Source organism: Mytilus galloprovincialis, chromosome 10 (genome assembly GCF_965363235.1).
Source record: "Mytilus galloprovincialis chromosome 10, xbMytGall1.hap1.1, whole genome shotgun sequence".
Taxonomy (NCBI): domain Eukaryota; kingdom Metazoa; phylum Mollusca; class Bivalvia; order Mytilida; family Mytilidae; genus Mytilus; species Mytilus galloprovincialis.
In genome coordinates, this window is record NC_134847.1 from 50599984 (window position 1) to 50617056 (window position 17073).

General features: G+C 31.9%; 1 protein-coding gene across 2 annotated transcripts; it reads left to right on the forward strand.

The window, feature by feature from the left end:
- The first annotated feature begins 140 nt into the window (after nucleotides 1-140).
- Nucleotides 141-15492, forward strand: LOC143047754 (uncharacterized). 2 transcript variants are annotated; one of them, XM_076220989.1, is made up of 13 exons: nucleotides 141-201; nucleotides 2444-2607; nucleotides 3014-3238; nucleotides 3935-4074; nucleotides 5341-5530; nucleotides 7592-7700; nucleotides 7871-8008; nucleotides 9176-9388; nucleotides 10442-10592; nucleotides 11586-11730; nucleotides 12512-12651; nucleotides 13304-14198; nucleotides 15299-15492. In XM_076220989.1, the coding sequence occupies exons 2-13, from the start codon at nucleotides 2451-2453 to the stop codon at nucleotides 15316-15318; spliced, it is 2523 nt and encodes an 840-aa protein (XP_076077104.1). In that variant the 5' UTR covers nucleotides 141-201; nucleotides 2444-2450; the 3' UTR covers nucleotides 15319-15492. The 2 variants fall into 2 exon arrangements, with proteins under 2 accessions (XP_076077104.1, XP_076077105.1); XM_076220990.1 differs by lacking the exon at nucleotides 141-201 and adding an exon at nucleotides 267-379.
- Nucleotides 15493-17073: the final 1581 nt, after the last annotated feature.

The following is a 17073-nucleotide window of genomic DNA, read 5'->3' on the forward strand; positions in this document are numbered from 1 at the left end:
TGTATACTTATATATGCATTTTTAAATAAAATAGAAATATTTTGTCCTGAAAAAATCCAATGCAATTCTAAAAATCAAAAGTTCCCGCGCTAATACACTCACGGCAGACACGCCCACTTTTGCGAGTGGCGTATACGTCACTTATGTGCCTCATTTTGGTCGCCATATTTATCAGGACGAGGTCCAGTCAATGATTTCGAGGTTTGTGACTCGTTCTCACAACTTTGCCTCATTGTTGTAGTTTCTGTTTGTCACCATATATTGTCCTTAAACTCAGAACGAGTTTTAAAGGATATAACAAATACATTAAATATGCAACTGATTATTTTCACCGAGACACGCAGTTTTGTGCAACATAATCTGTCAAGTAAACCGGAAGGTTACAAAATAAAATATTATTTTCTTTTTTAGCTTGAGAAGACCGCAGATGGGGGTCCGAAACGATAATTACATATTCTTCCAAAGTAAACAGCACTGGATGATTCTGTTTAATTTTTTACGGTTACCATAAATGTTTTCAGTCTCTTGACAAGAAACATATGGCTATGTTTTGCATTGGGGTCAAATTTCTGCTGTCTTCATGGAGAAGGGGGGGGGGGGGAGTGGACAACTCGGACTTTAATTGCGATTGCAGAGCCAGAAATAGTTGTGGGGGGAGGGGTTTCCCCCTCATGAAGCTACATTTATTGCTACTGCATAGATTTTGTACATGTCCCTTTCTAGACGTTGACCCACAGGGGCTTGTTTAGTGGGTCAGACGAGGTTTTACTGTCAATGGCGATCGCTATCCTAATTTTTTTCTTTGGCGCCTTCGACATTATAATTTTTTTCTTTGACGCCTTACTTCGACGAACGAAGTAAGGCGTCAAAAAAAAAATTATAATAGCCTTTCAAGTCTTCATAATTATTTGGACTAGATATGGTTAAGGGATACCCCAAATGACTGTAGAACTAAGAGGGGCTGGTATTGTGTCTGTTTACCCTAAGAACATGTTCGCTCATGGTCCGTCGCCCTTTTTTGATAAAAATAAATATATTTATATTAAAGTTGAATAAACTTATTCCGATATTTGTAGTTATATACTTGAAATTTATGAAAACATTTAGAAATATTAAAAAGTTGATGGCTTGATAGGATTATTAATTTTTCATAGACATAATAATTCTCACTGATTTTTGTGATACTTGTCTTTTGACAAAATGTTTTATGAATTTATAATAAAAACAAACATTTCATTTTGATAAACTAGTCGGCTTGGAATTAATAAAAACAATGATCACGATGATGTACAAACTGTATACTGAATACAATTATTTTGTAAACAAATATCATTAAAGATTTATATGAAAATACATTGTACTCCAGTATTCTACTAAGCAAATCAGAGGGAAAATAATAAATTGGTTGCGGCATTGGCGGCAATACAAATATTCATTCAATTGTTCAACAAACTTTCAAATTATAATCATTATGCAACTATAGACATTGATTAGAAAAAAATATAAAAATCAAGGCGAATGGACCCTGGGCAAACAGGACATCAAGACGAACAGGTACTAGGGTGATTGGACCCTAATTCAGGGGGCGAAAGATACCTGAGGGACATTCAAGCTCCGATAAAAAAATAAACTGACAACCGATTAAAAGAAAGAAAAAAAACAGAAAAAAGACAGAAAAACAATAGAACACAAGACACAACATAGAAAACTAAGGACTAATCGACATGAACACCACCTCAAACTGTTTTTTTTGGGGTGGGGAAGGGGGTCTCAGGTGCTCCCTTAGAGTTAGCAGATCCCTTTTAGCTTGACCCCAAATTCATGAAATTGGAGTTGTGTAAAGTCTCTGTTTTAGTCATCATATCTATTTATTTTGACTAGACTTATGAAATCATTATATGAAATACCAAAAAATTAGATTATTTGGGCAAATTGACATTTTTGAAAAAAAAGTACAATGTTTATAGATACATGTATAAGAAGATGTGACAACCCTCCATCCAAGTTAAAATGTATAAAAGTAAACCATTATAGGTCAAAGTGAGGTCTTCAACATGGAGCCTTCGCTCACAGTGTACAGCAAACTATACCAAAACTCTTTATTGAAAATTTCAATATGAAATCATTTACATCTTTTATTAAATAAAAAATTTCCACCTTTTTAGTTGACTAGTTTTATTTTAAAATGTCCTGCTTATACACTTAGTAATACATGGATATAGATAACATGATTACAAATTCAACACACCAGCTAATAGTTCTAATGTGATATTCAAATAATTCAGACGCTTATAAATGTATAGTGATTATTAGATAAAGAATTTTACATTTTTTTTATGTTAACTTAAGTAAATAAGTAGTATTGATCAAAAGGAGGAAGCAATTTGAAAAAAAAATATTGTTAAACTCACAAAATGATTAAAAATAATTGATTTTTCCCCAGGTAGAACATGACAGAACTGGATGTGGTCAGTTCATCCACTGACCTTGTTTCCTCAGTCTATGACCCTTCAAGCCAATCTTCAATTTCTGATTCCAGTTCAGGATTAGTGGTAGCTGATGAGGAAATTTCAAGCTTAGATCCGGATTCATTACATGTGTCTTTAGGTAAGTATTAACATACACTAATGATTTTAAACATCATTTTGAAAGAAGAAAAAAATCAAGGACTTAAAGGATTTTGATAAAGCTGTATTTGATACTGGATTATCATTTTAATATTTTTTACAAATTAGATGAATTTTGAATTGAACTCCATCTTCTATCTAACATTGTTGTCATCATTATTTGAAATTAAAAAATCGCTTTTTTAGCATAATGAACTGCAGTTTGAACAGAGATACAATAAGAAGGAGTTTTATTTTTGTTTATCAATTTTCTTGTGATTATTGAAAAGAAGTCTGAAGTATGTTTAAAAAATCACATGATATTTATAATTACATCAGTTTAACTTTTCATCATTTGCATAGGGTAAAATTAATTTGTGAATAGATATATTTATTATTTTTTTTAGCTCCAAGTCTAGCCAATCCAACAATCCAAGGTTTATTATCTTCCCCTGTCAGTCTGACGAATGCTCTGACGATTGGTCATCCAGAGGGCATACAGATTATCACACTCAACAATCCTAATGAAATACTATCTGCAGGAAATTCAGATTCAACAAGATGGCAGCTTGCTACAATTATAACAGTAGGGGATGAAAATGTGGACCATCATGGAAAGTCAGAAGTACAAGGTATACTAAAAATAGATATATTAGGAAGATGTGGTATGAGTGCCAATGAGACAACTCTCCATCCAAGTCACAATTTATGAAATTAAACCATTATCAAGGTATGGTCTTCAACACGGAGCCTTGGCTCACACCTAACAGCAAGCTATAAAGGGCTCCAAAAATTTCCTTGTGTAAAACCATTCAAACAGGAAAACCAACAGTCTAATCTATATAAAAACAAGAAACAAGAAACACTTATGAACCACATCAACAAAGGACAACTACTGAACATCAGATTCCTGACTTAGGACAGGTGCAAAAAATTCATATTTTACATGGCTCGTACACAATGTAGAGTGATAAACCATCTGCACATGGAAATTGAATGCAGAATGACACTACATAATTTGGAGTCTCATTGGGGGAATCTGATCTCAGGTCATGCTTATTGTTAGAATTGCAAATCCTGCTTATCATTGCAGTAATAGCACTTTTATTTTAAAGTGTCCTGTTAGACTTTGTTTCCCTTTTTCCCTCACTAAAAATAGATTGACTTTCAAATATCACGCTTACATCTCAATAAGACCCACATGAGTAATAGAGCTGCGTTTTCCTTTACTTCATATTGGCTGGAAAACATTATTATGTTATAGAAAGATATGGATTCATACACGAAAAGCTTAAAAAAACCAACATAATGATATTTTTGATTGACAGGTTTGGAAGAAGGGAGTTCTAATGAGGTGACCCCATCAACATCAGATGACAGTGTTTTAATGCCACCCCCTCCTGTCCCTGAGTTGATGCCACTTCCTGCTGATGCTCCAGAATGGGCCAAGAGAATAAGGTGTTGTGAGGTAATAATTTGTTATTTGTTTTAGCTGACCCAGCAGTCAGTGCACTGTTAAAAAATTCCAAAACCAGCCAACCAGGCATCTCCTTTTATTCATACCACCATGTTGAGGTTGAAAACCAGATTTACTTTTAAAACATGTACTGGTCAGCATTTTTTTCCAGTTGCTATGTCTCCTTACTTTTTCTGCAATTTATCAATGAAATATATGCTCAGATACAAAGTGAGGGTTACAAAAATGTCAAGAAAATTACATTACTTTTTCAAGGTGCAGGAATCTTATATCTGTTCTAAAAATATTAATGATATATTAACTTTTAAAGTATTTTTTTTACAAAATGGAGTTATCTTCCTTTGTCAAGATTGTAACCACCCATGCTTTATACAATGGAATATTTAATTTTACTTTCCACTGATGGATTAAAACAATCTGTACCCTTCAGTGCTTACAAGCACTTTGATTTGCTTTTAATATTTACAGACAGTCCAGGATAAAAAAAAATTTTTACATTTTTTAAAATTAAAAAATATTTAGACCTTCATGAATTGTTACAAAACTTGGGACAGAAGCTTATGTTCTCAATCAAAAAATAGAATCTAAAGGAAAGTTATTTTATATATATTTTTTTTAAATTAATGGACTTTCATTTTACAATCAACATTACTCATATACACTTAACAGCAATAATTGCATGCACAACACAGGCGTCTGCAGAACTCTTTTATAACTTTTTTCTTCAAACAAACTAAAGCATTGTTTTGTGGAGAGTTGTATTATAAGCAATCTGACCAAATCTTCTTTTTATGGCTCAGCAACGAAGTTGTCGGTGCCATATAGTTTTACCCTGGTTCGAAATCTGTAATTCCGATATTCTGAAATTCTGTAATTCCGTCATTCTGTCATTCTGCAACAAACCATTATACAGAGTTTTTTTCTAAACGCCTTCAGATATTTAGCTGATTTTTGGTATGTGAGTTAACCATGATAAGTTACAGATCAAGTATAAGTTTTGTTCCTCTTCGCTATTTTTTACTGAAATTACAGGCTTTGGACTTTGATAAATAAGGGAAAATCATAGTTATAAATACAGATTTTTTTTTATACCCCTCCAGATTTTGAGCTGATTTTTGATATGTGAGACTACCATCATGTTTGTGTCCAAATGTGTTATTGAAATTGCAGATTTTTCAACTTTTTGGGACGGGGCCATTCGTGTCGCTTTGACACATCTAGTTTATAAAGCAATGTTTTGTGACTTTTTCATTATAGAAAATTGGAGATTATTACAGAGGATATGTTGAAAGTGACATGGATCTTGACCTCCTCTTAACTTTCCACAAACAACAAACACAGAGTCTATGGGGTACCAGACAATCACCCAGTCCAGCCAAACCTTCAACAAGATTAATGTGGAAATCACAGTATGTTCCCATGGATGGTATACCATTTGTAAATACAGGTAACTTGAGGGTTTTTGTCGAGCCTGCAACTTTTGTTGCAGAAAGCTCGACATAGGGATAGTGATCCGGCGGGGGCGGTGTTAGCTAACTTCTTAAAAGCTTTATATTTTAGAAGGTAGAAGACCTGGATGATTCATACTTTGTATATAGATGCCTCATGTTACGAACTTTCCGTCAGTCCTTGACCTCATTTTCATGGTTCAGTGACTACTTGAAAAAAAGTTAAGATTTTTTGTAATGTTAAATTCTCTCTTATTATAAGTAATTGGATAACTATATTTGGTATGTGCGTACCTTGCAAGGTCCTCATGCCTGTCAGACAGTTTTCACTTGACCTCGACTTCATTTCATGGATCAGTGAACAAGGTTAAGTTTTGGTGGTCAAGTCCATATCTCAGATACTGTAAGCAATAGGTCTAGTATATTCGGTGTATGGAAGGACTGTAAGGTGTACATGTCCAACTGGCAGGTGTCATCTGACCTTGACCTCATTTTCATGGTTCAGTGGTTATAGTTAAGTTTTTGTGTTTTGGTCTGTTTTTCTTATACTATATGCAGTAGGTCTACTATATTTGTTGTATGGAATGATTGTAAGGTATACATGTCTAGCTGACCGGTGTCATCTGACCTTGACCTCATTTTCATGGTTCAGTGGTCAAAGTTAAGTTTTTGAGTTTTGGTCTATTTTTCTAATACTTTATGCATTAGGTCAACTATATTTGGTGTATGGAAATATTTTATGATCTATATGTTTGTTACACAGGTTTTATTTGACCTTAACCTCATTTTCACGGTCCATTGCTAAGTGTTAAGTGTTTGTGTTTTGGTCTGTTTTTCTTAATTTATAAGCAATAAGTCAACTATATTTGTTGTATTGAAGAAGTGTTAGCTGTACATGTCTGCCTGGCATGGTTCATCTGACCTTGACCTCATTTTCATGGTTCTTTGATCAATGTTTTGTTTTCTTTGTTAATGTTGAGTTTATGTGACAGTTGTAATAAAGCTTTATATTCAGGTCTTTCAACATAATATCAATGATTAGTAAAGAAGGCGAGACATTTCAGGGTGTGCACTCTTGTTTCAGTTACTGTATGACATTATCATAAAGTCTTTATGTACTAATCTTATATTCAATGCTGATTTGTACTTTTGTAGATACATAAGTATAAGATAGATTTAATGATCGCTATATTTGGATATGACTCCTTTCGAAAAGGTTCATGTTAATTTCTGTACCAAAAAACCATCTGCTAATTTAGGGGTTAAAGCTGAACTTGGTAGACAATCAATAGAAAATATATCAAAACACTAGCAGTCCTTTATTTGGCTCCATTAAATACTGAAACATAAACTCATTACTTAAAGAAAGTTATACATTAAGTAAACACGTTGATTCTTCAGGAATTTACACTTGGTCCATTTTATCAAAGATTCTACATAAAAGAAATGTACAGTATATTGATAGACAAAAATAGGCTTGTCAAATTATAAAACAAGTAAAAAAACTAAAGGCTTGGATTAAGTATATTTCAAACAACTTTTATTCAGGATTACTGGAAAATTCAATAAACAGTTCAAAAGAATATAACAAACTTTTTCTTTATAAAAATATTAAAGTCAAACAAGATCAAGAATTTTATATCTAAAGTATTCAGCAGACAAAAACTGGCTTTAATAGTTTTTTAATTGCTTCTTAAATAAGAGTGGTAATGATTGACAAAAACATGAAAAATGCTCCAAGTAAATGCAAATGATGTAAGACCAAGATTGTGGACATCCAAAATACTTACTGATTTGTGTATTGAATTTTTCCCTGGATAAAGCAAAATGTATAATATTGTTAAACCTCTATAAAGAGAAAAACAACAAAATACTTATAGTATGATATACTCATGAGATTATCTTCAATGATGAGTTATACCCAATAAAGTCATAATTAAGTTGGAATAAAGAAAAAATTCAGAGGTCAAAGATTTTTTTAAAATAGGCCTAGATTCTTTTTAATATGTGAATATTCAAACATAAGCAATGTTGATGTCTAATATACATATATATTTTAGGAAGCAGAGCAGTTGTAATGGAGTGTCAGTATGGGCCTCGAAGGAAGGGTAATCCACATAAAAAAGAGACCAATGCTTCAGGAGACTATAAACTCACCTGCCCTGCTAGGTATGTTCCAATCAAACTATTGTCAAATCTGTCCTTTTCAAAAGTCAAATTGTAGCAAAATATTTCACGAACGTAGGTAAACTATGCAAAATTATATTTTTCTGAATTATGGCTTAATTCATGCACACAGTTGTAAAGTGATTAAAAAAATCATTTCTTTTTCTTATCAGGATTTATGTGAAAAGAGTAAAGAAGTTTCCAGAATTTTCTGTAGATTTGAATCTAGATAAGAAGACACTGAAGATGGAAATGGATAGAGCTTTCCATGAATTAAAACAGACTGGTTTCAATGGATTTGGACAAGAAAGGTACACAAATTGAGTAATCTGAATTGTTTTTTTAAAAAGGATATGTTTTAGTCCTATTTACAGGCCCAAAAAGATTGAAGCCACTTTACAACTAAATACAATGTTACACATTTATCTTGCATATAGTTTTTACTTTTTGATAACTGGCTTATTAAAGAAATCTTATTTATAGAAAGAGTTTAACTTGTGTTAGTATGCATGAATAATAAGGGTTAATAAGATTTATGGGAGATGAAATAAGTTTTTCATTTAATATGAACCCATTCTTTATGAACTTTACAACACTAACTTTTAGAAAATATAAAAAAAGGATGTTTTAATCAGTCAGTTCATTACTTTCCCCCTTGTTAAATGTTTCTCTTTATCATTTGCATGTATGTCCTCTTCAACACTAAAATCATTTTACATACATGTATGAGGACATTAAACCTAGACATTTGAAAACCATAGATGTACAAATACTTAGAAATGTTAAGAGGTATAAGACAAAAAGGACATTGCAGGAGTTTAATTATCGTTCAATTAAACTAGTACTCCTAAATTATATTTTTAATTTATCAATAGGAATTTGAAAATCATTTTATTGCCATTTTTATGGATTTGGGGTGATTTACACAATGTTACATAATGAGCATTTTTTTACCATACTCTTGTGACCCTCCTTTTGAAATGTAAATACCTCAAAACCCATTTCAAATGAGTTGATCTTGTATTCACTCATTCAAAGTCATGTGGTTTCTCAGTGGAGAATTTGAGAAGTTGATAGCTTTATGCTGTATTTGTTTGTTTGAAGAGTTATCAAATGTTTATATTTTAAGGTTTAGGTTTAGGTTGTGTACAATGGTAACCATCAAAGGCACAATTTCATAGTGGGTAGTTTTTTGTGTGTTTTTGAGCATCATACATGATCTTAAATTTTGTTTGGCGAAGGGAGGTAACTCAAATGGAATAGATGAAAACAACAGACCTTAGATTAGATAATAAAAGTTAATATTGAAAACCCATTACCCTTAGCTGAGAATTGCTATTGTTTTCATAATGAAAATAAAGTTAAATAACCAACATAGGATTAGGGTATTTGTTATAAAATGTGTTGTGTAATTGTTTCTCAAAATTTATAAATTTCACCAAATTTTAGTTAAACTTCCATCTATTATTTCTAAACAGATATTATGTGCAGCTTCCAACAGAAAAAGCCCATGAATTCCATGACATGACCTCTATCCCTGCCGTCCAACCTATTGTACCTGTACACACTGTAGAGGCAGAGGTGGACTCCGATCAGATAGCACATAGACTAGATCCTAGAGTTGCTCAGAAAATCAGAGATCTTGTAGCCAGTGGAGAAACCAGAGTTTATGCCATCAGAAAACAATTGAGGTTTAAATGATTTATTTTTACACTCTATTTTAATGGTTGAAAGTATTTTGAATATTGCGATGGTTAGAAGCTTGTTAAAATTTCCTTAATGATCAAGTTGATCACTCTTTTAATATCATAGTGATTACATAACAAACTGATCATGCAGATACATGTATCACAATTTGCTTTCAAATAGAAATCTATTTGTTTTTTTTTGTGTTTTTAAAAATTTTGGGAAGCAGATGTGATGATAACTTTCTGCTCTGATTGATTTTTTTCACAAGTGTGTCATAGCATAAGTTGACTTCAAATATTTCTAAGTAAGGAACCTCATCAGTGCTTGTAAATATTTACATATTCATATTGTCTTTTTAGGAGGAATGGGAGGGAGTGTCTTTTAAGAGAAATTTAATGTTGAAATGGCAGATCTTTTATAGCAGCTAATATTTACAACTTTTCTAGACTTTGTTGTTTAGTTGCTGTCATTTTGATGTACAAATGTATACCTACATCTCCATTTATTATAATGTGGTGTCTTATGATGTGATTTGAATATAAAAATTGCATGGCAGGTAATGCTTGCATTGCAGGTTATCCTTACCCTATTGAAGTATCCTTCCTTAGTGCTTGAAGATATTGATTTGATATTTGATATATATTGTTTAATCATGACAATTTACAGATCAAGTTCTAATTTTGTTCTGGTCTGATGGTTTTGTGCAAAGTTATGATCCTTTGACTTTGAAAATTCACCCTAATAATCAGTTTTCCACTCTTTTTTGGTCAAACTTGAATATATTGATTTAAAAATTGGTATAGTTTTCAAACACTTTTTTCGTCATGATTGAACAAATTACTTGATATTTGTTATATAGCTTACACCATGACAAGTTAACTGTTATAGACCAAGTTAGAAATTTTGTTCCAGTACAATGAAATTTTAACTGGTAGGAAATACTCACAGAATGATTGGTGTTTTTCACATTAAATGTTTTAGAGCAATGGTAAACTACTGTCATGACTGTTGTCTCATATACAGGTTATACATGTTTGATATAAATGTTGTTTTAGGGCATTTGTAACAAGAGATCTATACCATGGGGGTAATGTTCCAGAGCGACATGACCTGACATTATTCCCTACTGTTAATGATCTAAAGAACCATATCCACCAGGCATTAAAAGATGTAGAAAATGGAACACTGCCTCTAACAGCACCTACGGTATGTCATTCAATATACTGTGGATCATGTGGATTTATTGTTATATGTGGGATACCAATTCTTGTGGATTTCATGGCTAAACTTAAACCATGAATTAAAATGTTCAACATATGAAGTATGAATTTTTGATAGTTATGAAATCAAATTTCCACGAAAATTGGTACCCTCGAAAATAAACGAATCCACAGTAGTATTCATAATGCAAGGTTGCATAAATGATATTCAATCGAAAACCAATAAAATTGGTGCAATAGAAATTGATCTGACTTAATAGCAGAACTCGCTGCTGTGTTGCATTGGTCATCTAAACAATACATTTGTTCTAGATTTTTTTTTTCACTGAAAAAAAAACAAACCTTAATGTTTACAGCTTTGTAATGTTTGGTTTTTGTTATAATTATTAATGCTTAATTCTTTTACTGTCCAAGTCATTACAGGAAAAAGTGAGCAACAATCAACAAGTACAATTCACATTTAGTATACTGAGGTTGAGTTAATACTCTGCACTGCATGTGATGCAATGTTAATGGTCTTGTTTATCCTTTAAGAATTTTTTTTAAATATTTGTTAAAATCTGTAATTTTAATGTACATTTATAAATATGTTGCAAGGGTATAGCACAAATCAACTTTCAAAAACCATGAAGGAACTCTTGGAGTTTAAAGCAGTGTTAATTTTTTTTGTGTACATATAAAACAATTGTCTCTGTATGTATTCAGTTGCAATTCGCCTTCTCAGAATGTAATGGACTTTGGGTAATCTCATTGTTTGTACACCAAAATGAAAATAACATTACGTCATTTGTTGAATTTCCATTGTTTAGAACGTTTTAAACAAATCACAATGTTTTGGCATACACTTTTGAAAATATTACCCAAAATGCATTAGATTCTGAAACAGCGATTTATGCTCTCCTGGTAGAAATATTCCTATGTTTAACATTATTGATTTGTAAATTAGGGACAATGAGATTTATCAGTATATTACTTGTAGGTTAATGTGGAGATAATTGGAAATGACAATTCTAGAGACTCCAGTGGAGACCAGTCATTATGGTTGCAGCAAGGTGGGGGATCGGATGGCAGTGAACCAGTACCAGAAACAGTAACTGTGACACTGACTCAACAACCTGGTGAAGGTAACTTTGCATATTTAAGCATTAGTACAGGAGAAATTTGTCAAACTCATATCTTACCTCGGAAGTAGATTGACTAATATTTAAAATGTAAAGCTATACTCATGGATTCAAATTAGCAATAGTCAGTGGTGTGTAACACCATTTTTTCAGTTATGACCTTTCCTTCTGTAACTAGCTACACCTGAAAAACTTATATTTTGAATCACATCATTAATTCTAGTTTATAATCATTCTTAGGAAATATAATTTGATAAAAGGGAGTTATTTTGATTGCTTTACATTTTTATGCCCCACCATGGGGCATTATGTTTTTCGATCTGTGGGTCCATTCGGTCGTCTGTCTATTCTGCTTCAGGTTAAAGTTTTTGGTCAAGGTAGTTTTTGATGAAGTTCAATCAACTTGAAACTTATAACACATGCTCTATATGATATGATCTTTCTAATTCTAATGCTAATTTCAAGGTCCACTGAACATAGAAAATGATAGTTCTAGTGGAGCATCAGTGTACTATGGACACATTCTTGTTTTTATAATTTCTTGTCACATGACACATGGTGATCATTGTAACAAAAATAACTGAGTCATAATTTACATATCAAGATCATTACAACACCATGAGTCAATTTCGTTTTGGTGCTAACCAGATGCCTTCCTAAAGGAGTTAACCTGATGATAGGCAATCCACAAAGAAAGAGGCAGACAAAATGATACTAGAACATTGTTCTCAAATATATCTTTGTTTTTTTATATTGATATTTGATTAATTATATTTCTTTATAGATGGCCATCATGTAATATCTAGAATAGAAACACATCTTAGTGATGGTACAACCAGAGTGAGTACAACCTTGACCCCCGAGACTGCTCAGTTGTTGTCAAGACTACATCCAAATATGTTCCCAGCAGGATCACTTTTACAGGTAAAAATAATTTCATCTTTTCAATTCATAATTGAAATATTGTAAAAACAACTGCTCTGAGCAAATGTTTTTGGCATTGTGAGATATTCTAGATGAATCTTTTCTATTGATCATTCATTGTTAGTCTTATCAATGAAAAAGGTATTGGAGGGTAGACTTTTAACAAAAACCAAAAACAAAACACGGTCTCTCAGTGAAATTGCTTTAATACAAGAGTTCATCATATAGACATGCAACCTTTATCACGATTAACAACCCACAACCAATGTCAAATAATTAAACAATCCTTCCTATCTGTCTAACATTTATTTAATAACCATTCATAGAAGTTAAATTATTTGTTAAGGTTAGCTATATATGATAAGTGTTTTTAATTGTCATAAATTGATGTCAATCTAGCATATCTAATAAATTTTGGACCAAATGATTTCAAAAAAGGTAACTAAATGCTGGTGTTGAAGTTTTGGATTCAGATCTTTGAAGAATTTTTAGACAGGCAAATCGCATGGTAACTGATGTCATGTTATAGCATGGTAACTGATGTCATGTAATAGCATGGTAACTGATGTCATGTAATAGCATGGTAAATTTTATAACAAATGACCTAAAAACTTTAAATGAACTTATCTAGATTATTTTTTCTTCTTTTCAGCAACAAATTGACCAAGCAGTTACATCAATATCAGACAAAATACTGACTGATCAAAAACCTGATGAAACTAATGATGTGAACACAGATGAAAATAATTTTTCCTCGGTTGACAATTTTATGCCAAGTTTTAGTACAACTGATAGTTTAGTGACAAGTTTTAATTCTGTACCAAATCTTTCAATTGACAGTTTACAATCAGAAGATGGTATTAGTTCTCAATATACAATAGAACATCTAGGTCAACATATAGGTTGTGAAAATTTAGACCAGAGCATGAACTCGATAGAAAATACATCGCAAATTTGTGAAGGACACAGTGATTTAAGTAATATAATTCCAAAATCAGAAAATTCTGAAATTTCAGAATCTCCGTCACAAACAAACATTCAGACAACTCAGCTAGGAATCAAAAGAAAATGTGAAACATCTCATTTGCAGATTGATCCTTTACCGTCAGAAAGTCAAATAAGTGAGACATCGTCACAGGTGGCGCCACTTGAAATAAACACATTATCTGGGGACATGAGTGGAATCATTCAAATACCGTATTCTGTGAATGGATTACAAATTATACCAATTTCTGGAGTAGGAAATAATTTATTTAGCTTTTCTAATGGTAATATTCATCCTGTTCAAATCGGACAAATTACATCAGACGATAATGTTTCTCTGACTTATTCGTCATCAGATTGCACAGATATGCAAATTGATAACCCACAGTCTATTGCAGATATGCAAATTTCTTTTGCAAATGATGATGTCGATACTACCCAACTTGAACATTATAGTATAAAACTAAATCATAAAGACAATGAAGATGTGCAATCTAATCAAATTAGTTCAGAAATGTCACAAGAGGAAATGGAGACAGCCATTGATGAATCTTTATTGCAGGGTAAATATTGAATTATTACTGTGAATTTCATAGCCTATAGCACTGGTAACCCTAGAAAAAATTAAAACTTGTCAAAAAAGATATTTTTATAAAATAAGAGACTTTTGTATCATCTCATTATGACATAAACTTTCACAAATAAGGAGAGACATAAAGTTCTTCCACTGGTGTCTAGTAGATTTATTTTTTGTCTTAATTCTAGATTTACAGTACTAGTAGCTATATATGTATATTTTATTTATACATGAATAACTTGATATACATATAGACATTGATAGATATACATAGATTCTACCACTGCATCGAGTGTGATACGATATTTATCTACTAGAGACAGTTAAATTTTCAAATTTAAAACACGAGCCTCGCGTTTTAAATATTTAAAATTTAACTGTCGAGAGTGGATAAATATCAGATTACACGAGATGCAGTGGTAGAATCTTTCTCTAATGATTTTCAAACAATATGCAGGCAAACGTATTCCTTCTTTTCGAATGATCTGAAAAAAAGATGTGTTCTTTCTATGTGACGTCATCAGGCATGGTCGCCTTTTTTCATGCCGTCACAATAGGAAATTCAGAGGAAAGCAAGAAAATTCGACGTCATAATCGGATTTTAACCAATGAAGAACTGAGATCAAACAAACCACACGTTGATTAATTTTTTTATACAATGGGTGCAGAAAGGGATAATTTGACGAAGAATTAGAGAAATATATATATATTAGGGCTCACGCTAACAAGTAATTTGGGCTATAAACATGATAAAGTTGTTATCCTGTTTGCTTTGCCCTAATGCAAAAGTGATATCAGGTCTTCCTGTTCACAAAACTGGCTTTCAGTCACTTTCCTCATGGTCAATTTTCAATTTTTACCAAGTCAATGAACATCAATTTTTTATTTAATAGTAAAGAAATTTAAAGACGTAAATGATTTATTTTCTGTAGAAAAGAGGTTTAAAGCATTGCATATTATTTCATAAAGAGCCCTGTATATATGCATATTACATGAACCAATTTTGCAATGAACATACACTGTACTTAATACATGGAAATTAGGTACTAAATTTTCAAGAAGTCAATTTTTTTTTTTATATTACAGGTAACCTTGAGGATTCCTGACCATGCTGACATTCTACAGTTATGATCATTCTGAGAGAGTTAAAACATTATAATGGTCACACATTTCTAAGTGCTTCTGATCTTTATAATTATTAATAGTCTTTAAAATTATTGCTATTTAAGATAAAACAATGAGATGTGAAATATTGAGTCACTTTAAATTCAAGAAAAATATTTTATGAGTTTTTTTATTTACTTTCTGAACATGCTCAACATGAACATGCACATAATATTAAAAGCACATTTTGAACTGTCATATTCCTGACTTGGTACAGGCATTATCTTCTGTCAAAAATGAAACTACTTCAAGATTGGAAAACTTTACATCCTTTGAATTATTGACGCATGTAAAGGTAAATTCTCTTATTGAGTCGTGCTATAATTTTGTTTGATAGTTTTCATTGCCAACTTATTCAGTTATCTATGCCATTACATTTTCTCAGCAACAAGTCCTAGTAATATTTTTGGTTGAATGTTGGTGCTTGTTAAAATGTTTAAGCCGTCCTTATTTTTATGCACCAGTTCTTAGACAAGAGTCTGTTGTTCAGTGGCTGTCGTTTGTTGGTGTGGTTGATTGATATGTGTTCATGTTGTTTCTTGTTTGTATCCTTTGAATCGTTCAACACTAGTAATTTTGCTATCCTTATATTTTGTTGTTTGCTGTGAGCTAAGTCTTTGAATTGAAGACAGAACTTTAACCTATTATTGTTATCTTTTACACATTATGACTGGGATTGGGAGTTGAATTAGTCTTATATTGTTCAGAGAACGCTGATCACATTGATGTAGAAAGAGGTTTCGTGGATAACTTTGACAACACAGCAATGTAAAGTTTGTAATAAAAATAATGAAATAAAATGATGGTATTTAAAGTTCTTTATCATATGTTGACATTCCTAAGGAGCACAGAGCAAACCTATGATTATCCTGAATTCCTCCTTTGATAGTGACTTGAGAGTGTATGTTTAGGTTCTAAAGTGAATGAAATGCCAATACCTAATTTTCTTTTATCAAGCAGTTTATATAATGTAAAATATAAATACAATGTTGTTTGTCATTTTATCTGTAAGGATAACAACATATATCTATGGAGAATGAAAAACAGTTTCAAGCAAGTAGACCTTTCAAGATTGATGCATGTAGCAGATATTTCATGGATCAGTTCAATTTTGTTTTGATGACCTTACAGCCTTACTCTTTCTGGATATAGTGTGTACGTCTTTTGCTACTAGACAGATAGAGTTCTCTATGGGCTAATGATGTTGTTCTTGTATTATAACCAGTGATTCAATGAATAAACACAATGTTTGATAAATATCTTTATTAAAACATGCCCTTTTCATATTATCATATTACATGTCAAATGCCTTTTTTCTATGATTGGCACCCTGCCCTTTTGAAATCCTAGCTGGAACACTGCCTAGTATATTACAAGGCATTAGGAAACTAATTAAGTTACTCAAGGAAATGCCAAAAAAAAATGAGGGAACTATTGAATGATATTAATACTTAATAATGTGGTTAAATTGGAAACAGGACATGTTTTCACCTCTAAGGATGTTCGCTACTCGGTTTCAAAATAACAAGCTTATTAAAAGACTTTTATAAATTGGTAGTATTTAACAAAAGGAACTAAAAAGGCAAAAAAATGAAGAGTTTAGATGCTTGTTTTCGAGAAATTAGCCATCGACAATTTAGTGGTAAATATTTTTGCTACACTTTTCGTAAATTGAACATTGGTACCCTTTTCTGTCC

Coding starts and splice junctions, on each gene's coding strand:
- LOC143047754 (XM_076220989.1), top strand. CDS start 2,451: ATGACAGAACTGGATGTGGTCAGTTCATCCACTGACCTTGTTTCCTCA. Junction 4,075..5,340: donor AGAGAATAAGGTGTTGTGAG/GTAATAATTTGT, acceptor TTTTCATTATAG/AAAATTGGAGATTATTACAG. Junction 8,009..9,175: donor AATGGATTTGGACAAGAAAG/GTACACAAATTG, acceptor ATTTCTAAACAG/ATATTATGTGCAGCTTCCAA.